Source organism: Desmodus rotundus, chromosome 4 (assembly GCF_022682495.2).
Source record: "Desmodus rotundus isolate HL8 chromosome 4, HLdesRot8A.1, whole genome shotgun sequence".
NCBI classification, from domain to species: domain Eukaryota; kingdom Metazoa; phylum Chordata; class Mammalia; order Chiroptera; family Phyllostomidae; genus Desmodus; species Desmodus rotundus.
In genome coordinates this window covers 20,636,240-20,657,454 of record NC_071390.1, presented here as the reverse complement: position 1 = coordinate 20,657,454, position 21,215 = coordinate 20,636,240, and the positions used below count along the sequence as shown (strand labels likewise).

The window sequence follows — 21,215 nt, the reverse complement described above, 5'->3', positions numbered from 1 at the left end:
AAACACCTTGAGCTGGCCAGGAGCCAGCCAGCCTGTGTCTACACTGGATGAGCCAGCTGGTTGAACCCGCAGAAACCTAGATGCTCAGCCCTGTGCTCGGTGATGCCCTCACCACAACTTGCTTAGACTCTCAGTCAGTTATGGTAAGAGTAAAATTCAGCCCTGTGTCTGTCTAAAGACGTTAGCCTTATTACCAATCCATGCTAAGGCTTCGTTGAGGCAATCATCTTACAGTCCTCCTGCTCCAGAATGTTGCATAGGAACTTCTAGTTCTTAATAACCATGTGCAGTACGTGGTGATATTCTCATTTATTTTTAATTTTTTTTAAGATGGCATTTATTTATTTATTTTTAGAGAGAGGGGAAGGGAGGGAGAAAGAGAAACATTGATGTGCGAGAGATACATCAATTGGTTGCCTCTTGCATGTCACTGACTGGGGACCTGTCCCACAACCCAGGCATGTGCCCTCACTGGGATTCGAACTGGTGACCTTTCAGTTTGCTGGCCGGCACTCAGTCCACTGAGCCACACCAGCCAGGGCCCCCTTCAGGTTTTTGTTTGTTTGTTTGTTTTGAGATATTGACATACACTGCTGTATATGTTTTAGGCATAGAGCATAATGACTTGACTCACATATATGATGAAATGATTACCACAATAAGTTTAGTTAACATCCATCATCTCAAAAAGATACCAAAAAAAAAGGAAAAAAAATTATTTTTTGTGATGAGAACTCTTAGGATCTACTCTCTTCACAACTTTCAGATATACCACACAGCAGTGTTAACTACAGCCTCCATGTTGTCCACTACACCCCTAGTACTGACTTATAACCGGAAGTTTGCACCTTTCCTACCTTTTGACAGCCTCCACCCGATCCCCCCTCACCACCACTTCCACTTAAATACCTTTCTTGCTTCGTCTAGTTTGGGTGGAGTCTTTTTTCGTTTTACACATAGGCCATTGTGTTTCCTTCATATAATTTAACTAGAGAAGACATTGAAATGGGTATTTTTTTATTCCAAAACACCATCACCTTAGTCTTTAGAAAATTAAATATTTGGGTCGTTATACTGTGGAGTGGAGTCATCTATTGCTTGTGTCAACAACACACACTGAGTGTTCCCCTCCCCCAGCAATTTGTTGTGAAAACTTTTCAAATACAGCAACCTGAGTAGTTTTTGCTCGGTGAATCCCAGGACCCCCGGGATCAGAGGCTCTCATCCACAAAGCAGGGATATGTCGTCAAGAGAGAGGCAGGAAGCCAGTCTTGGAGGGAACTGGCTTCCAGTCAGGAAAATTGACAAAATAGGCACAAGGGAAGGAAAATAGAGATGGGAGCAGATTCATATGGACTTGGCCTTAAACAACTGCCTGGCGGAAGAGGGTAGAATAGAGGCGGATAAACAAGTTTTGGGCTTGGTTGCCTAGGTTGATAGTCAAGACAATCCTGGAGATTTAAAAAGCAAAAACCCTAGTCAGCAACTGGAGGTTGAGGACTGGTCAGTTCAGCTGGGGCATTTGGGGAGCTGTCCAGCGGCAGTTTACATTCAGGCTAAGGATGGTAGGTGGGTAGTCGTGAAGGAAGAGGGAGTAGGGGAAGTTATATGAGATCAGCTGCTACTCTGGCCTGCATCACGCTGTGTCCTGGCTGCTAATTTATTGGGTTCCACTTACGCCTTTTGACGGCAGGGATCTTGTTTGTGAAGTCCACTTTACTGCCTATAGCCGATGGTCCGACCAGCCTTGAGTGAACGGATGAAAAGAGTTTCGAAAACTTGGAGGACCCTCCCTCTGCCTTTAGAAAGCCCCGGGAGAAAGTGAAGGGGACTGAGGAGAGGTTGTTAGGAGGAGGGAACATGGTGGAACCTAGATCAGAGAGGTCAGGAGCCAAGGAAGGAGTGTGTTCGTGTATCTACCTGCCCCAGGGTCCAGGGACTCAAGAGGTCAGGCAGGCAATATGACCTTCGGTCACACCCCACATCTCCTCCCAGTTAGCTCTGTGCTTGGCAACCAGGAAGAGAAGTCAGATGTAATCACAAGGTCCAGCCCTGGCGACAACACAAAAGGACACTTGATTATATTGTCTGTAAAACCAGAGGGCTAAGGAGCCTCGGAGTGTAACCATGGGGCATTAAGTGCAACATAGGCCAAGGTCTTTCCTATTGTTTCACATCTAGTTCTGACCCTTTGGCAGCTCTCCCTATTCCCCCGTTCCCCAACTAGACACCCAGGGAGGGCTAATTAAAGACGCAGGGTTTGCTGTGAAATACACACACATGCTGGCCAAGGAAAGAAAGGCAGGAGCATTCCCTTAGTCAGTTTACGAAGGCCCTGCCATGCCAGGCTCCGTGCTGGATGCTGAGTTTCTTCCCTCCACTCTCACAGCCAGGAATGCGTAGATAGGGGTAAGGGTAGGGATGGGGAGGAATGGTCACCTTCCTTCTAGTCAGGAGGGCTCTCTGGAGCAGGAGAGGTTGCTGAAATGGCTTGGAGTCTAGAAGAGTGATGGTGTGTGTGTGTGTGTGTGTGTGTGTGTGTATGGCTTAGGAGAGACATGGGAGTTAAGAAGAGTCTGAAGGGGCAGGAATGGGGAGAAGGGAAATGAGACAGACTGATGGGGATGAATGCAGAGGGCAAGGTTCAGGAGATCCCTGGGGACTCCCCAAGGACTGGTTGAACATCCTCTAGCCCCCCAACACCAGGGCTCTTGTGTTGGACCACTGGCTGTGGATGGGCCCTTTACCAGGCTGTCAGGAAGGAGGAAGAGTGATATTCCTGTTGACAATAAGCAAAAAGGCATAAGGACCAAAAGTGTGCAAGACTCTAATGCCCCTGTTTCTCATTTAATGCTCCCCAAATCCTCATAAGGCATAACATAGAAGTTCACAAAAGGAGCGTACCTTAACAAAGAAGTGGTGGAGCTAGGGCGCTGAGTCCCAGGCCTGCCAAAGGCCATGCTCTTTGCCCTATCTCCCAGGGTTAGGAAACAGCAGGTCCAGAGTGTGTGCTGTTTGCCTGGAAATGTAACCAGAGTACAGGCCTGTTGGGAGAAGACATAGGACATTCTCACCAGATTAGACTGAGCAAAACAAAATTTTGAGGGTCTGCAGGAGTAAGAAAGGGAAAGACTTCTTTCTATTCTGGGAATCGGGGGAGCTGGATTCCAGCTTGTCTGGACCTCTTGTAGTGTGAATGTTATTGAATCTGTTTGAGCTTCAGTTTCATCTGAAAAATGTGTATAATAGCACCTATCTCCAAAGAACGATGTGAGGACTCCTGATGCAGTTCAGGGCACACAGTGAAGGTTCATTACTCCTGCTATTTTATTATGACTGTTACTAATAGGAGGAGGTTGGGCTGCATGCTGGCTCGCTCCGGCCCGGCGCCCATGCCCACAGCTGAAGCTGGGGCTGTCCGGTCTCAAGAGTCTCACAATCCAGCATCAGATGTCCCAGGTGCTGTCATTGCTATTTCCTTATCGGCCTCAGCTGTGCATCCAGTCAGACGACAGGCTTGCACAGAGGTGCTGAGCTCTCCTCATTCTCTGAATCACTGCTAAGGAAGGATGGGGAGAGGGGAGGGGACACTCAGAAGAGCTTTGTTGATTTAAACTTGTGGGCGGATTGTAAGTGAATCAGGAGGCTTTGGCTGGAAATAAATGATAAAGATTTATTTGAGGGTCTTGAGATTTACAAATGGGACATACAACGAAGCAATACCCAGAGAGTTCTGAAGATTAAAGAAAAGTTGAGAGTTCTTACAGTAAGAAGTACATTCTTGAGAAGAATCAGTCCTGCACTCAGCCTCTGGGTGCGTCTGAGATGGTAATCTTCCAGATGTCGGGGTTTCTGGGCACTGAACATTCTTCCCTAAGATCTTCAGAGGGTCATCTACAGGTTCGCGTACATGTCTTCAGCACTGATGCACAACGCGAAAGTTCAAATGTTTAAGTTCCCAGGCTCGTTAAAGCAAGGATAGTCATTTCCTCATCCTCAGCCTACTTTGATTTAGCAGTTTGACTACAGTGATTCCATTTTATTTACTGTTTCCTCAAACTGAAATGACATTAAGCTTTGAGGAGAGGATGAGCAGGTCAGGAATCCAGGCAACCTGCCCCCTTCTTGCTATCGTCCGCGTTCTTTTTTGGTCCGTAAGGGCAAGCGCCCATGACAAATATGGCGGCGGCAGCCTCGTGCGTGGGCACCTACCTGCCAGGCGGCGTTCCCCGGAGCTCGGCAGAGCCAATCGCTGCGCGGAGGCGGAGGCTGAGGCTGGGGAAGCAACTCTGGGTGCGCAGGAACGCTGGCTCGCACCTGGTTCCGGGCAGCCGCGATTAGGCATCGGTTGCTACGATTGCGGTGAGGGGTTGAACGCGGCGAGGTTCAGGGGAAGGAGCGGGCCGGACGGGGGGGCCAATCCAACGCAAAGGACAGACCTAGGGGGACGGGAATGCAGTCCTCTCTGGAAGTCCCGGGGGCTGTCTGCGGGGATGCCCAAGGTGATCGGGTTGTGGGCTGGGAGAGTCAGTGGGGCAGGGTGGGAGAAGCTCGGGCTCGAGCCGGGAGGGTGGAGTCCCTGCACTAGGGCTCCCTGGGGCTGGGGTCGCGGCAAGCTTCGGGTCCGCATCCGTTTCATTAATGTGAAGGCCCTGGACTCAATGACGTAATAGAACCACTTGGGGAGCTTTAAAAGGACACTGTGTTGGGCGCCATCCCTAGAAATTCCGATTTAATTGGTCAGGGTTGAGGCCTGGGCTTGGGTGCTATTGATTAGGTGATGTTAACGTGCAGACTGGCTAGAGAATCACCACGTGTTTGAAGTTGCTGACCCTCCGGCGCTGCTGTAGCAACCTGCGGGGGAGGGAGAGGGAGAAGGTGCCTCCCCCAGTAAGGTGGAATGTAATTTTTAGCCTGAGGAGGAGGGCAGGCCGGCCAGGGTGGGTTCCCCCAATGGCTCTGGTCGGCTTGGCCTTGCTGTGGGGAGACTGGGCAGGAAGACAAGGCTCTGGGGTGTGAAACAGGAAACACAACACACAACTCTGAGGTCAGCTGCTTGTTGAGAAAAGGACACACCTAATATTTGTACTTTCGTGTGATACCCCTGAGGAAAGGCTGGGAATGGGTTTGTTTCTCCCTCTTCATAGGTGTAGGAATAAACTCAGATAGCTGGTTAGTAATAATTTAGACGACCCTGGGCTCCCAACTTCAGATTTTGCTTATTATTAGCTTTTCCCCTCTGCACCAAATGCTTCTCATACAGTCTCTAGTCTTCAAAGGAATCAGAAGCAAACACCCACCTTCCTCTGATACCCCTCACTCCAGGGGCCCTGTCTGGCATCCCCGGTTTCCTCCACCAAATCTATCAGCCCCACTCACCCAGCCAGGGAGAAGCTACTGTTTTCAACATTTTCTAGCTTTTTATCTCCCAGAAGCCTGATGGGGGAAGAGGGGAGAGTTTTACATCATGCCAGGGGGTCCTTCCAAACAGATCTGATCCTGTCACTTCATCACCCCCATCCCGTTGTCTCACAATATAATCTTGTGTGCGGTTTACCACACCCTGGTGTCTAGTGTCTTTCTACCTCCCTGCTCTGAGCTCTCTTCCCGTGTTGTTTCTGTGCTCCTTAGCACAGTGCGGGGCACATGATGAAAGCTTAATAAACGATGCTTTTGTTATTATTATCACTAGTCCTCTTTTTGCACCTGTTGCCTTGCCGTACCTGTTCTACTCAGCAGGGTACATCATGATAATCTTGATGGACTCCTATAGTGGGCAATTTCTGACTCCCTACAGCCAAGCAGAAGGTGGAGCTGAGGGGCACAGTTGGATCTGGGCGTGACACCCCTCCTGTAGCTGCTGCTGTTACCTGGGGCTGGGCAATGCACATATTAGCTTTTTATGGGTGAATCAATCCAACATGTGTTAGGTGAGCATTGACTGTGGTGAAGGAGCCTGGTGGAGGCAGGAAGCAGAAATCAGAGGAGGGTCTGACCTGGCCTTGCCCTTAAGGAGCTTGGGGGCCGGAGGAGGGTAACAGAGGCATCTGGATCCTGATACAGGAGCCAAGGGATCTGAAAAGAGAAAGAACACCTGGCTAGGAGTCCTCGGGAAGGCTGGTGCCCCTGACCTCCACTGACCTGGGCCTTGAAGAAGCAGGATGTGATAAGACGGTGGGGGGAGGTGGGCATAGTGGCGTGAGAAATGCTCAGATGTTTTAGTCAAAAACACCTGTTTCGAATCTTGGCTCCAGCACTTAATAATTCTGTGATTTGGGGCCAGTCACTTAACCTTCTGAGCCTTGGTTTCTTCATTTATAAAACGAGGATGGAGATAGTAACCAGAGTTGTCAGGATTCATGATAATAGACATAAAAGCCTGGAATATCCTGTACACCCGAGGAATGGTATGTAGTTACAGCTAGGGTAGCGAGGCAGAAGAAACAGCATGAAGAAAGGTGTGGAGGTGGCATTAAAAAAGAGTCTGAGGGATGGCTCTGCGCAGGTGGTGAGCAGCATTGGTGTTGGGGGCTGGAAAGACCTTCAACCAGGGATTTGGCAGAAAAGACACTGGCTGAAACCCTTTAAAGACCATGAAACCAAACTCCAGAGACTTGAAAAAAAGTGATAATTGCTACTGTTTAGTGAGGGTCCTCTATGTGCCAGGTACGATGCTTGGTGCTGTATATACCTTTAGCATTTCAGCCCACAGCAATTTAAGTGGTTGGCTTTATCATTCTCACTTTATAGGGGGTTGGCCAAAAAGTCCGTTTAGTTTTTTCTGTGAAATAAAAGACATATTTTTCATTTTCACCGATAACTTTATTGATTTAGATATTTTGAGTATATCGGCTATCTCCCACTATTGGCTTTTAGTGGGTAGAGGCCCGGGTGCTGCTAAACATCTTCCAGTGCATGAGACAGCCCCACGGCAAAGAATTATTTGGCCAGAATGTCAATAGTACCGAGAAACTTCACAAACCACTTTTGATACGTTCGATCTGTCGTAGCACCTTCTCCATACACTGCACAGATCTTATTTTGCATTTCAGTTGTTTTTATCTTTTTTGAAATAATAAAGGATAACACACTGAAAATGTTGTGTATTTTCTTCCATCTTCAACATTAAAATGACTACACACAAATTCACCAGTTTTGATAAGTTTTTTAAATGCACACTGATACGACATCCGTCACAATATAATCTAACAATTGTTTCAAATGAAATTAAAAACAACTAAGCACTACCAGTGCCATCGTACAGAAAAAACTAAATGAACTTTTTGGCCAATCCAGTAGATGAGCCTGAAGCCCAGGATATTTCCCTGCTGCTGCTGTGAACTGTTATAAAAAAGCCAGTTTCTGAGCATCTTCCATGTGACTGGCATGGTGCTCGGGCTTCTTGGTCGTCAGTTCAATCCTCTGCACACTCCTACAGAGGCAGGCATTGTGACCCCCTTTTAAAGGTGAGAAAACCAAGACTCAGACTGGTTAAGTGACTTGCCTGAGGTTACACTCTTAGCAGGAAGTGCATTTGGCATTAAACCCAGGCCCATCCGATGGCACAGCCATACCCTTTCCACCTCACCCTCTCAGAGGTTTTCTTCTCCTGTTGCCCCAGGGCAGGAGCCTGGAGCTCAGCCCCTTGCCTGTAGGGTTCAGTTTCTCTAGCAACGGGGGCGCGTCACTGGACATCTGGGTGGGAAAGGGGAGCTTCACTCCCTTGGACGAAGAAGGCTTCGGAGGTGAGGTAGGGAGTTCTGATTAACCCCACCCCATCCTTGTGTGGTGGGGAGGGAAGGCCAGAGAGGTCCCATGGTAATACTCTCTGAAGTGCTCTCCACACTTACCATGCTAAGTGCTTTAGGGTCTTTTCTCATGGACCGCTAAGGATAATAGCCTTGGGAAGGCTGGCCCCATATTACAGATCCAGAAACAGACAGAGAGAGGCTAGGCAGACTGCTCCAGGGCGCACAGGTACTGAGTGGTGGAGTCAGGACCTCGGACACTCCAGTGGGTCTTCTTTCAGCTCTGCTACTTAGAAGGTGCCGAGGAGACTTGCAGGGTGACAGATATGTTCATGATCTCAGACGTGGTGATGGCTTCACAGGTGCATACATGTTATGACTGATCAGACTGTACCCTCTGAAGATGTGTAGATTTTTGTATGTCAATGGCATCTCAATAAAGCTGTGAAAAAAATTTTTTTCCCAGCAACTGTTCCTTCAGGGGCTTGAGGTTGCGGGGAGAGGCTACCTGGCTGTCTTCCTGCTTTGGGGCAAGGCAGGGTCACTGTGGCCTGGAAGAGCTTCTCATAGACTTAATGGCTGGTTTCAGGTAGTTTTGGCTGCTTCTCCTTTAATCCCTCCACCACTAGGTACAGCCTGGTGCCGGGCTGGCACGGCATTGGGGGTGCATACAGATCTCTTGAGTGATTGCCACTCGGCTTCCAAGGGTCTGAGAGTGACCCCAGTGAGATTCCCTCCTGTTCTCCCATCAGAGCCTCTTTCTCACCAGTCAGTCCCTCCCTGAGCAAGGGTGGCTGAGCCCCGCCCATTGTCCCGGGGAGGGAGATGGAGGGAGGAGACACAAGCCCTGCCTTCGAAATCCTGAGTGGGGGCCTGCCTGAGAGTCTGCTGTGCAGGGGCAGAAGGCAACGGTCAGGGCCGAAGGAGTTGGAGAAGGTCTCCTGGGCACAGTGCTGGCTCCTGAAGGGTGGGTGAGATCGAGGTGGGGAGATGGGGCCCGTGCTTGTAGTGGGAGGCTCTGGCCTTAACAAAGGAGAAGGTGGCTTAAAGGTCCGAGGCAGGCCAGCCTGGACAGGCTGGGAGAGGCCAGACAGCAGAGGCCCTTGCAGGCTGGGCAGGGAGGGGAGGCCATGGTGGGCGACAGGGGGTAAGACAGGTCCGGTGGGGCCGTCCCAGTTGGACCAGGCCTAAAGTTGGCTCTCTGGGGCCTGACCCTGCTGGGAAACAGAAGTTCTGGCTGTGTGTATGAGAGTATGTGTGAGTAAGGGAGCATGTGCACATACGTGTGAGTGCAAGGACATACAGATGAGGCCAATGGGCAGGCTGGGTCACAAGCACTCATAGAGGATCAGCTCCTGAGGGGGAGTATAAGTCTCTTAGGGCTGCCATAACAAATCACCACAAACTGGGTGGCTTGAGACAACAAAAACTTACTCTCTCACAGTTCTGAAGGGTAAAAGTCCAAAATCAAGCTCCCTTTGGAAGGAGGATCTGGAGCAGGGTGTCCAACCCGCAGCCCCACGGGCCTCATGTGGCCTAGGATGGCTATGAACGCGGCCCAACACAAAATCGTAAATTTACTTAAAACCTTTTTTTTTGCTCATCAGTTTTCGTTAGAGTTTGTGTATCTAATGTGTGGCCCAAGACAGCTCTTCTTCCAGTGTGGCTTGGAGACACCCAAAGGTTGGGCACCCCTGACAGAGAAACCCTTCCTTGTCTCTCCCAGCCTCTGGTGGCTGCCCCCACCATGGCACTCCGTGACTCCGAGCTGCGGCACTCCAGTTTCTGCCTTCATCTTCACCTGGCATCTCCCCCTGCGTGTGTCTGTCTCTGTGCCCGAATTCCCATCTCTACAAAAGGACCCCAGTCGTGGGATTAGGGCCCACCGTGATTCAGTGTGACCTCATTCTAACGTGGTTACATCTACAAAGACCCTGTTTCCAAATTAGGTCACACAGGTACCGGGGGTTGGGTCTTACACATATCATTTTGGGGGGATGCGATTCAATTCACAACAGGGAGTTTGAGAGAAGGAAGCTCCCAGAGCTTCCTGCTGGGGGTCAGACAAGCACACACGAGATTGCTTTCCTGAAGCGAGAACAGCAGCTTGGTGCCTAAAAAAATGAGACAGACTTAATGCCTCTGTTTAAAGTGTGGTCATGGACCAGCAGCATGGTGGCACCTGGGAGCCTGTTAGAGATGCAGAGTCTCAGGTTCCTACCCAGAACTACTGAGCCAAAATCTGCATTTTTATGGAGTCCTCAGGTGACCTGAAAGCACATTACAGCCTGAGAAGCAGTGCTCTGCTAAAAATCTGGCTTTTAGGTCCTTTCCCACCCGTGATGGTCGTACAGCCTGCCAGTCTGTATGGGTAGGCCTGGGTGGAAACCAGACACCCACGCTGTCCTCTCTTCTCTCTCTTCACATAACGTGTTCTTGTATTTCTCTCCCACGTGTCGAGTTTATGTGTGTGCTTCCGACTTCTGGAGAGCATCTGGCTTGCTCAGCCAGTCCCTTTGTTGTGTTCTTGGGCTATGTCCAACTTTTATTTTTTCTTAATTAAGTAAGCTGTTCTTTTTTTAAAAAAAGGTTTTATTTTTTTTTGTTTTATTTTACTTCGTTTTATTTTATTTTATTTTTTTAGAAAGGGGGAAAGGAGGAAGAAGGGGGGAGAGAAACATCGATGTGCAAGAGATACATCAATCCATTTCCTCTGGCACATCCCCAACTGGGGGCCTGGCCTGCTACCCAGGCATGTGCCTTGAGCGGGAATTGAATTAGCGGCCTTTGGTTTGCAGGCCAGCACTCAATCCACTGAGCCACACCAGCCAGGGCGTGCCCGACTTTTTGCCGTTTATAAATGTTACTGCCGTGAACATCTCTATACACATGCATTCCTTTGGGATTAGTGACTTGAGGTGGCATTTCTGGAATTAAAGTGCATGAGCAGTTGCAGCCTCTTACCAAATTTTGTCCCTCTTCTCTACCTATGGAGCTGGATACCACAGCAGGTTTCTCTCCATTGCCCGCACATAGGACCCTGATTTGGGAGGGCCAGTGGCAGGTAAGTCTTTGGAGCCAGACAGGCCAGCGTTCAAATCTGGCACATTTTTGCTGTGTGACATTGGGCAAATCACTTAACATATCTGAGCTTGGCGTTCCTCTGTAAGATTGTTACACACTTTCAGGGATTTTATAAAGAAAACAATAACATCACCAACACCCATTTATTGAACACTTTCTGGAGGTTACCCCATTTAATCTTTAAGTTTCTCTGTAGAGTAGGCATGATCATCTCATTTGCCCTATTACAGAAGAGGAAACTGAGGCTTGGGTGAAGTAGCCTGGCAGTTACGTTGTAGGTACATCGTGTGCCCAAGCCCAAGGCTGTAATGCAGGCCATTAAGGTCAGATAGCACAGATGAGGGAAGATACTGAGCTCACAGCCCAAGCACAGTTGGACCTGGCTCAGCACTTGGACGCCTGCCTTTGCTTCCCATGCCTTTATCAGTTTCCTTGAGTTACTCCCAGGTGTGGTAGCCAGCCTGGCATTGTTTCAGCTGTGTATCATTAACGATCCCCAAGCTTTGTTTTACATGCAAACTTTCTTCCAGTTGGAAATAAGTTTTTAAATGACTCCCAGGTCTGGGGTTTGGAGCGGAGCTGGCTCTGGTCTTTGTAACTAATTGGCTCCTTCTTCCCCAGGGACAAGGATGGTCAGGCTGCCAGTGGTCATGAGCGCTTCTCTGCTCCTAGGCTGAGGCTAGGCTGGCAGCCATGGGGCTGGGTGGGCCCCAGGCCTGGCTGTTGGGCTTGCCCACAGCCGTGGTCTATGGCTCCCTGGCCCTCTTCATCTCTGTTCTGCACAACGTGTTTCTGCTTTACTATGTGGACACCTTTGTCTCGGTGTACAAGATCAGCAAAGCTGCCTTCTGGGTCGGAGAGGTAGGTCCATGCTGGGGTGGGAGCTGGGCGGATGGCAGAGCTGGGTCTCTTCCAGCCAGGAGCCTGGGGCAGGCCGGGCTGCCCACTGAGACCCAGCAAGAAAAGCTGGAGCTGGAGGCCTGGGTGTCTCCTCCTTGGGGATTATATCAGCTCTGGCCACTGTCCTATGAGCCAGAGACTGTCCTATGTATTCACATATGTTAATTTATTAGCTGGATACATTTATCGGCTGGGCTCTGCATGGGTGGGAGTTTGATGGGGGTAGTAGCCTGTAGAGTAGGTTTTAGCAGAGGGACTGACCTGAACAAAGATTGGCAGGCAGGAAAGCTGGTGTCATCTTTGAGGGGTGGTGAGCAGGCTAGGTAGGGAAAGCCCTGGAGAGGAGGCTGCCTGGAGCCCACCTGCCCCATCTCCCCTCTGCCTGCAGACGGTGTTTCTCCTGTGGAACAGCCTCAACGACCCCCTCTTTGGCTGGCTGAGTGACCGCCAGTTCCTTGGCTCTCAGCCCCGGTATGTGTCTTGGGGAAGGCTCATAACTGGTCCTGTCCCACCCCCTTCTTCCTCGGGGCTGGAGGACCCCCACCTGTGTTTGTGGGTGTGAAGAAAGGGGGACCATTTTTAGCTGTTGTCCAGGCTTCCTCCCTTCCCCAAAGTCAGGGCATACTCTGTCTAGGCTGGAGGAGTGGCCGTGACTAAGTCTTGGCCTTGGACACCTTGGGGAGAGCCTGACTCCAGCTCTGCTTGCCTGGCCCCCAGAACTGGGCACAGCATCACCAGCACTCTGCAGCTCTGGCAGCTTCCTTTCCCCCATCCCTGCTTCAGCCCATCACTGCCCCCAACCCTGACAAAATGGTGTCACACCCCACTTTGGCCCTTGGCCCTGGCAGGCTGGCAAGGGAACAGAGGAAAGAGTACCCACTGGTGAGTTGTGTTTCCTAAATCAGAGGCTGAGGACTTGGAACTTGTTAGGACCACCGTGAGCTCTGTCCTTCTTCTAGGGTCTGAGCAGGGGGAACTGGGCCCAAGGCTACAAGGGCATCTTCCAACAGCCCCCCTCTTCCTGACAGGTCGGGCACCGGGCTCTCCTCGAGGGCCGTGGTGCTTGCACGGGTGCGGGCACTTGGCCAGCATGGGCCGCTGCTGGCGCTGTCGTTCCTGGCATTCTGGGTGCCCTGGGCCCCGGCTGGCCTGCAGTTCTTGTTGTGCCTGTGCCTCTATGATGGCTTCCTGACGCTCGTGGACCTGCACCACCACGCCTTGCTGGCTGACCTGGCCCTCTCAGCCCACGACCGCACCCACCTCAACTTCTACTGCTCCCTCTTCAGTGCGGCTGGCTCCCTCTCTGTCTTTGCCTCCTACGCCTTCTGGAACAAGGAGGACTTCTCTTCCTTCCGTGCCTTCTGTGTGGCACTGGCCGCTGGCTCTGGGCTAGGCTTTGTGGGGGCCACACGGCTGCTGCGGCGGCGGGTTGAGGCAGCTGGCAGGGAGCCAGGGTGTCCAGACCTGGCTGTGGATAGTGGGTGAGTGGCCAGCACCATTTTCTTCGTCTCATTTCAGCGCCAGACCCCCTGTCTGATGCAAGGCTGCCCTGGGGTGGGGGTGGCTCTGGCCCAGCCCTAGGCCGTTCTTGACTCCCCTCTGCCCCATAGCCTGTGTGGAGAGGAGCTGCTTGCAGGCAGTGAGGAGGTGGGCAGCATCACCTTGGGCCAGTACCTCCGGCAGCTGGCACATCACCGGAACTTCCTGTGGTTCGTGGGCATGGACCTGGTGCAGGTATGGGAGCAGTCACCCCACCCAGGAGGGCTAGGATATGGGAACACCTTTCTCAAAAACTGAGGAATCAGTTCTGGGTCTTGCATGACAACCGCAGGGTGATTGAAAGGCAGGAACACAGGTTGGGTAGTTAGAGACCTGGATTCTCGCACCACCTGAGCTCCTCACTCCTCGTGTGATCTTAGGCAAGTGGTGGCAGCTGTGTCCTGCAAAGCGAGGGTATGAGAAAGGGGTGTCTCCCCGGGAACTCCATAACAATCTTTTTAAAACATCAAGTGCCACACCAAAGCACATGTAGTATATAAGCTAGCCGAGTTTAGAAATAGTTTTTAGGTTATTAAGCTTGTTTTACTAAGGTGTTTCTAATTGCAAAGAAGAAACTTTTAATTGGTGCTAATGACAGTTTTATCATTGCTTCTCACTATTAGCAAAATTAGATAAGCGACGGGAATTGCTGTTAGGTTTCGTTCTGGCATGCTCCATGTTGAGGGGCATGGGGGTGAGGGCTGCTCTTGCCCCGGCCCCCCGCCCAGCAGCCCCTCACTGCCGCCTGGTTCCAGGTCTTTCACTGCCACTTCAACAGCAACTTCTTCCCCCTCTTCCTGGAGCACCTGTTGTCCGGCCACATCTCGCTCTCCACTGGCTCCTTCCTCTTGGGTGAGTGAGTGTCTTGGGCAGGCTGGATGGACAGAGGCTTGCACCCCAAACCTCTCACCTAACTAGGGGCACAGCCATCCCCCTAGCTGGGGCCTGGGTGGGGGAGGGCGGACGCCGCTGTGGGGGTGCAGCTCCAGCCTCCAGTTCTGTTTTCTGAGGAAGGGGCGGAAGCCTGTTGTGGGTATGAGGGGCAGGGCTGCTCTCAACGGTGGTCCTCCTGGTGATGGTGCCACCCGTAGGCAGTGGGGTGCAGTGTCTGGTAACAGCAGAGACTGTTAGTCACTGTTATGGGTGTAAGATCTGAGTGCAGGTATTTATTACTTATTTAATTCATAAATAAATAAGTCATAAGTGTAAGTCTTTTTTACTTTATTTATTTATAGAGAGAGAGTAAGGGAGGGAGAAAGAGAAGGACAGAAACATCCTTGGTTGCCTCTTGCATGCCCCGCACTGGGGACCTGGCCCGCAGCCCAGGCATGTGTCCTAACTGGGAATCCAACTGCCAGACCCGCAGGCGGGCGCTCAACCCATTGAGCCGCCCCAGCCAGGGCAAAGCCTTGACTGCTTATTCACTCTCCGGCCTTGGGTGTGTTTTACTTGATCTCTTTGGGTTTCCATTTCTCATCTATCAAGTAGGAATAATAATAGTACTTACCTTAAAAGGCTGAGAGGATTGAATAAGAGGGTGCAAATTAGCTCTCAGCACACAGCCTGGCACGTAGTTATGCAGCCTCTGGTTCCCTCGATCGTTAAAACGTGGGGAGGATTGTGGAAGTTGCCGTGGCGCCCCTGACAAGGCCGCACCCCTTCTCCTCAGGCATCTCCTATGTTGCCCCCCATCTCAACAACCTCTACTTCCTGCCCCTGTGCCGGCGCTGGGGCGTCTACACTGTGGTGCGGGGGCTCTTCCTGCTTAAGCTGGGCCTGAGCCTGCTCATGCTTCTGGCTGGCCCCGACCACCCCGGCCTGCTCTGCCTCTTCATCGCCAGGTATGCCCTGCCCTCCCGCACCCCCACACCTCTGTCCCTCCCCTTCACTCTTGCCTGCTTTCTGTCTCTGCTGGCAGCAACCGTGTCTTCACTGAGGGCACCTGTAAGCTGTTGACCTTGGTGGTCACTGACCTGGTGGATGAGGACCTGGTGCTGAACCGCCGCAAGCAGGCGGCCTCGGCGCTCCTCTTTGGCATGGTGGCCCTGGTGACCAAGCCAGGCCAGACCTTCGCCCCACTGCTGGGCACTTGGCTGCTGTGCTTCTACACAGGTGAGGGCCAGGGCCTGGCCAGGGGCCCGCGAGGCTCCAGGGGGCACAGCTAAGCTGGCGTACCGACTGACGACGCTCTGGGTCCGCGAGGGGGAGAATGGAACTGGCTGATGCTGCTGGGGCTGGGCCACCCTGGGCTGCGATGCCTCCTCTGCCTCTCCCCACAGAAGGAGGAAAACTGGGTCTCTGAGTCTTCTGTTCTTTCAGTAGTTCATTCACAGGTTCAGCGAATGGGTGTGGAATACTGTCTCTGCCAGGTGCTGCTCTGGGTGCGAGGGAGGTAACAACCAGACACACACGGTCTTTCCGTCACGAGGCCTATATTCTTGTCAGGGAGGAGGGGCTGTGGTGACGTACAGCCACACGGGAAAGTAGCGGTGGTGAACATGCAGTGGTAAAGACACAGCAAGCGGGTCTTCTTCAATACGTGTGGTTTTGCTCGAGATTGCTTCATTATGGCATTGACAAGATACTCAAGGAACTTAACTCTTGTTTATGTCAATTAACCTATGGTTAAGTTGGTTCGTTACACATTGTTTCACTTAATGTCACGGAACCTATTGACGCCATTGAGTAAGGACTTCCTGTCGTGTGACTGAAGAGCTACTTAGTGTGCTCTGGCAGGGTCTCTCTGAGGAGGTGACACCCAGGATGTAAACTGAATGGGAAGGATTTGGTCTATAAAGATCCAGGTGAATCCCAGACAGAAGAGCGACAAGTGCGAAAGCCCAAGGTACCAGGAGTGCTTAGATGAAGCTGGATAAAGGCTCTGTCTAGAGAGCAGGGCATAGTTTGGATTTTATTCTCAGTTCATAGAGAAACTATTGGTGAGCTCTCCCTTCTGGGAGCATGCCTGCGCCTTTCCCTTCCCTGTCTTCTTCCCCCACAGGCTTGTACCTCCTAAACTCCAAGGGTCCCCACAAGACTTGCAGCCAGGGGAGCAATGGGCGGCAGCAGATCGTCCCGGGCTAACCCCCTGAACCTGTCTCCAAGGCCCCCTTTTCTCTGATTTCTCAGTGATACAAAGCAGACCTGCCTAGTTTCTTTCCTGTTGCTTCTTCGATCCTACGCCTCACTTCCTTGTTTCACTGTCCCTAGCTTTCATAAGCATACTCTCAAAAAAAAAACAAACCCTAAACCAAAAATACAAGAAAGGATTGGAAGGGTTTTAAGCAGGGGGTGACATGGTCTGACTTTTTTTTTTACTTTAATGATTTGAGAGAGGGAGAGAAAACATCAATTTGTTGTTCCACTTATTTATGCAATCATTGGCTGATTCTTTTTTTAAATTATATTTTATTGACTATGCTATTACAGTTGTCCTATTTTACCCCCTTTGCCCCTCTCCACCCAGCACCCCTCACTCCCTCAGGCATTCCCCACACCATAGTTCATGTCCATGGGTCATGGGTATAAATTCTTTGGCTTCTCCATTTCCTATGCAGGACTTGACATCCCCATGGCTATTCTGTAACTACCTAGTTGTACTTCTTAATCCCCTCACCTCTTCACCCATTCTCCGACACCCCCCTCCCATCTGGCAACCATCAAAATGCTCTGTATCCATGATTCTGTCTCTATTCTTCTTGTTTTTTAGTTTGTTTTTTAGATTCATTTGTTGATTGATTTGTTGTATTTTTGCCACTTTATTAATTGTTTTGATACTCTTCTTTTTCTTAAATATGTCCCTTTAACATTTCTTTTTTATCTTTTTAAAAAAGATTTTATTTATTTTTAGGGAGAGGAAAAGGGAGGGAGAAAGAGGGAAAGAAACATCAATGTGCAAGAGAAACATCAGTGGGTTGCCTCTCGCACGCCCCCAACTGAGAACCTGGCCTGTAACCCAGGCATGTTCCCTGACTGGGAACTGAACCAGCAACCCTTCAGTCTGCAGGCTGGCACTCAATCCACTGAGCCACACCAGCTGGGGCAACATTTCATATAATCATGGTTTAGTGATGATGAACTCCTTTAGTTTTTTCTTGTCTGGGAAGCTCTTTATCTACCCTGCAATTCTAAATGATAGCTTTGCTGGGTAGACCAACCTTGGTCCCGGCATTTCGTGACTTTGAGTATTTCTTACCAATCCCTTCTGGCCTGCAAAGTTTCTTTTTGAGAAATCAGCTGACAGTCTTTTGGGAGCTCCCCTGTAGGTAACTAACTTTTTTTCTCTTACTGCTTTTAAGATCCTCTCTTTATCTTTAACCTTTGGCATTTTAGTTATGAAGTGTCTTGGAGTGGGCCTCTTTGCATCCATCTTGTTTGGGAGTCTCTGCTTCATGGACTTGCATGTCTATTTCCCTCACCAAATTAGGGAAATTTTCTTTCATTTTTTCAGAGATTTCCAGTATCTTGTTTTTTCTCTTCTCCTTCTGGCACCCCTATGATGTGAATATTCCAATGCTTGAAGTCCTAGAGGCTGCTTACGCTATCCTTGTTTTTTGTTTTTTGCTTTTAATTCTTTTTTCTTCTTGTTCTGATTGGTTGTTTTTTGCTTCCTTAAGTTCCAAATCACTGATTTGATTCTTGGCTTCATCCACTCTACTGTTGTTTCCCTGTAAATGGTTCTTTATTTCAATTAGTGAATCCTGTGTTTCTGACTGGATCTTTTTTATGCTGCTGAGGTCCTCACTAAGCTCCTTGAGCATTCTTGTAACAAGTGTTTTGAACTCTGCATCTAATAGATTGTTTATCTCCAATTTGTTTAGCTCTTTTTCTGGAGTTTTGATCTGTTCTTTCAATTTTTCATTTCTTTGTCTCCTCATTTTGGCAGCCTCCCTGTGTTTGTTTCTATGTATTAGGTAGGGCTGCTTTGACTCCATGTCTTGGTAGTGTGGTCTAACGAAGTAGGTTAGTAGTAGTAGACCATCCAGGGATGGCTCAACCCTAAGGTCCTGTAGGGTCCAGGGGCACAGCCAACACTATCACCCAAACTAGGTACTCAAGGTGCACCCTTTGTGTGGGCTGAGTACACCCTTCTCTTGTAGTTGAGCCTTGGTTGCTGTTGGCAGATCAATGGGAGGGATTTACCCAGGCCAGTCAGCTGCAAGGATTGGCTGTGACCACTGACCACCAACCTCTGTCCTCTGTGGAGGATCTCTCTGCAGGGGCAGGGTGGTGATGCTCGGATGTGTCTGTAGCTGTCCACTGGGTGTGCTGACCCTGAAGTTTCTTGGGTGATTCAGGCCAACCTCAGTCCCCACCTGTGTTTTGCCTGGGGCCACCCTGCCTGAGCTCTAAAGCAATCCGAGGTGGCTACTACTTGTGCTGGCCTTGGAGATTCCCGGGTAAAGCCAAACTGTGAATCTAGGCTGCTACTAGTGCTGGGCCTGGGGCTCACTGAGGCCAGCTGTTGCTTGTATGAGAGGATTTAGGAAGTGTGAAGGAGGAGCCAAGACCAGCCATTCACATGGAAAAGTAGCTTGGGCGGGCCTGTAAATTGGGTGGGGCAGAGTCTCTGGGGATCTCTAAGGCAGGTCAAACAGTGTCAGCCAACCAGGGTGATGAAATCTCAGACACGCACCAGCTTGCTGGCTCTGTAGGAGGACGCCTTAATAAAGGGATAGTGGCCTCTGCTTGCCTTGATACCAGACACTTCAGTTTCTTCCTTTCAAGCTGCCACCCCAGTGCTGGAGCTCAGAGGGAGTGAGTCTGAGTAGGTGAGTCCGGGTGTGTGTTAAGAGGAACTGCTTGGGGTTCCAGCAGTTTCTTCCACTGACTCAATCCCTGCTGGGTTTTGCAGCCAGAAGTTGTGGGGACTTATCTTCCTGGCACATGGAACCCTGGGCTGGGGGGCCTGGTTTGGGCCTGGGGCTCCTCACTCCTGAGACATCCCTGCCGAATTTTTATCCACCACACTTTGGGTGACAGGCCATCTTGTTCCATGCCTGTGCCTCTCCTACCAGTCTGGATGGATGTGGTTTCTTCAATTCCGTAGTTGTCAGACTTCCATTCAACTCGATTATTGATGGTTCTGAGTGATGGTTCTGTGTTTTAGTTGTAATTTTGATGTGGTTGTGCAAAGAGGCAGGCCATGTCTGCCTACACTGCCATATTGACCAGGAGTCCCCCATTGGTTGATTCTTGTATGTACCCTGACCAGAGGTCGAACCCACAACCTTGGCATATGGGGATGACACTCTAACCAATTGAGCTACCTGGCCAGGGCCTGATACGTATTTCTAAGAGCTGGCGCTGGTTGCTACATGGAGAATGTATTGTAGGGAGGCAATGGGAGAAGTGATAAAGGCTTGCACCAGGGTGGTGCTGGGGGCTGGAAAGAAATATTCGGGTTTGGGATGGGCTTTGGAGTTGGTAGAGGTGAAGGATTGGCTGTCGGCAAGTGGTGAAGTTAACCAAGGAATGTAGGAAGGCTTTAAGGTCTTTGGCCCCAGTCATTGGATGGATGGTGGTGCCATTAACTGAGACATGAAGAACGGGGGAGGCAAGGTTGGGGGAGGAATGAAGAGTTGTGTTTTGGCTCTGTAGGTGTATCATTTGAGATGTGGCACCGTGGACTTTGCAGGAGCCAGGGCTGACCCTGTTTCTTCTGCACACTCTCTTGTCCTAGGTCATGATCTTTTCCAGCAGCCCCCACTGATCCCTGTCGGGAGTGCCCAGCCCTGGCCAGAGCCCCCAGCCCCACCCCCAGCTCAGGCCCCAACGCTCCGTCAGGGCTGCTTCTACCTGCTGGTGCTGGTGCCCATCACCTGTGCTCTACTGCAGCTGTTCACCTGGTCCAAGTTCACGCTGCATGGGAGACACCTGCACATGGTCAAAGCCCAGCGCCAGAACCTGTCACGAGCCCAGACCCTGGACATTAAGACAGTGTGAGAGGTGCAGCAAGGCCATCCCGATGATGCTGTCCATAGCTCTGGGCAGGAGCCACTTTTGCCAGCCTGGTGCCCTGCTCCCCTGCCTTCCTTGGTGCAGCCTGGAGGACAGATGGCAGAATGGGCTCCCGTGGGTCTGAGCCAGGGGTGTCACTGGGTCTAAGATCCTTCTTGGCTGTCTGGCCCAGCTCGGGCAAAGGCTGGGCCAAATTTGCTCAGGGACCTGCTTCCCCCTGTGGGGCAAGTGTAAGAAAGGGACCAAGAAGGGATGGGGATGCCCTGTGGTCACATGGGGCTGCCACAGGGTGGCCTATCCCACTACCTGGCTGGGGCTGGCACTTCCTGTGGGCTCAGGAACCACTTTTGATACCGCACAACTGCCCCCTTTCATCCAGTCATGGGAAGCTGACTGTAAGTCCCACCAGCCCCCGCCTTCACCCTTCCAGTGGGTTCTCTGCTTCAGCGGCGCCTGAAGTAGCATTCCCCCACTGCTGCAGGGCTTCCCTACCCCAACCTAGCCCCTAAAGAGATTCAGTTCATCACAGACAATTAAAGTCATTCTGTTCCTACTCCTGAGGTCTGTGTTGTGTGTGGGAGTGGTGGGTTGGTGAATAAGATTCCTCATCCAATACGAAAAGCATCGAGAGCATTTTCCGAAGGTGAGTTGGGAGGCCACCCATATCAGATTCATGGCGGTAGCAGGGAGAACATGTGGACCAGTGACTGCACAGGTACTTGGAAGCAAAAGCCCTCAGGTAGTAGACCCACTGCTGGACATGGTAGTCAAGGAAGAGCGGCTGCTCCTGGGCCAGCAGTCCTCAACCTTGGAGTCACCAGGGAGCTTTAAAAAATGATGTCTGAGCTCTGTTCCCCAAGATTCTGCTTTCATAGGTCTGAAACCTGGGCACTTGGTTTCTGGAAAGCTCTGGTGATTTCACCTCTGCTCTAGGCTAGTGTTTCTCAGCCTCGGCACCCCAGGCCTCTGCTTAGATGCCAGGAG

The 21,215-nt window shown here is 50.8% G+C and overlaps 1 protein-coding gene across 6 annotated transcripts; it reads left to right on the top strand.

Moving 5' to 3' along the window:
- Positions 1-6: 6 nt before the first annotated feature.
- On the top strand, positions 7-20,785 carry MFSD13A (major facilitator superfamily domain containing 13A). 6 transcript variants are annotated; one of them, XM_045191400.2, is made up of 9 exons: positions 7-143; positions 11,454-11,693; positions 12,121-12,203; positions 12,761-13,213; positions 13,343-13,466; positions 14,027-14,123; positions 14,941-15,112; positions 15,190-15,383; positions 19,954-20,785. In XM_045191400.2, the coding sequence occupies exons 2-9, from the start codon at positions 11,526-11,528 to the stop codon at positions 20,214-20,216; spliced, it is 1,554 nt and encodes a 517-aa protein (XP_045047335.1). In that variant the 5' UTR covers positions 7-143; positions 11,454-11,525; the 3' UTR covers positions 20,217-20,785. The 6 variants fall into 6 exon arrangements, with proteins under 6 accessions (XP_045047335.1, XP_045047333.1, XP_045047334.1 ...); XM_045191398.3 differs by lacking the exon at positions 7-143 and adding an exon at positions 4,077-4,362; XM_045191399.2 differs by lacking the exon at positions 7-143 and adding an exon at positions 4,370-4,502.
- The last annotated feature ends 430 nt before the right edge of the window (positions 20,786-21,215 follow it).

Bases quoted from the DNA above. Each gene is read 5' to 3' on its own strand.
- MFSD13A (XM_045191400.2), top strand. From the start codon at position 11,526: ATGGGGCTGGGTGGGCCCCAGGCCTGGCTGTTGGGCTTGCCCACAGCC. The intron at 11,694-12,120 runs GTAGGTCCATGC...CTCTGCCTGCAG, and splicing joins CTGCCTTCTGGGTCGGAGAG to ACGGTGTTTCTCCTGTGGAA. The intron at 13,467-14,026 runs GTATGGGAGCAG...GCCTGGTTCCAG, and splicing joins TGGGCATGGACCTGGTGCAG to GTCTTTCACTGCCACTTCAA.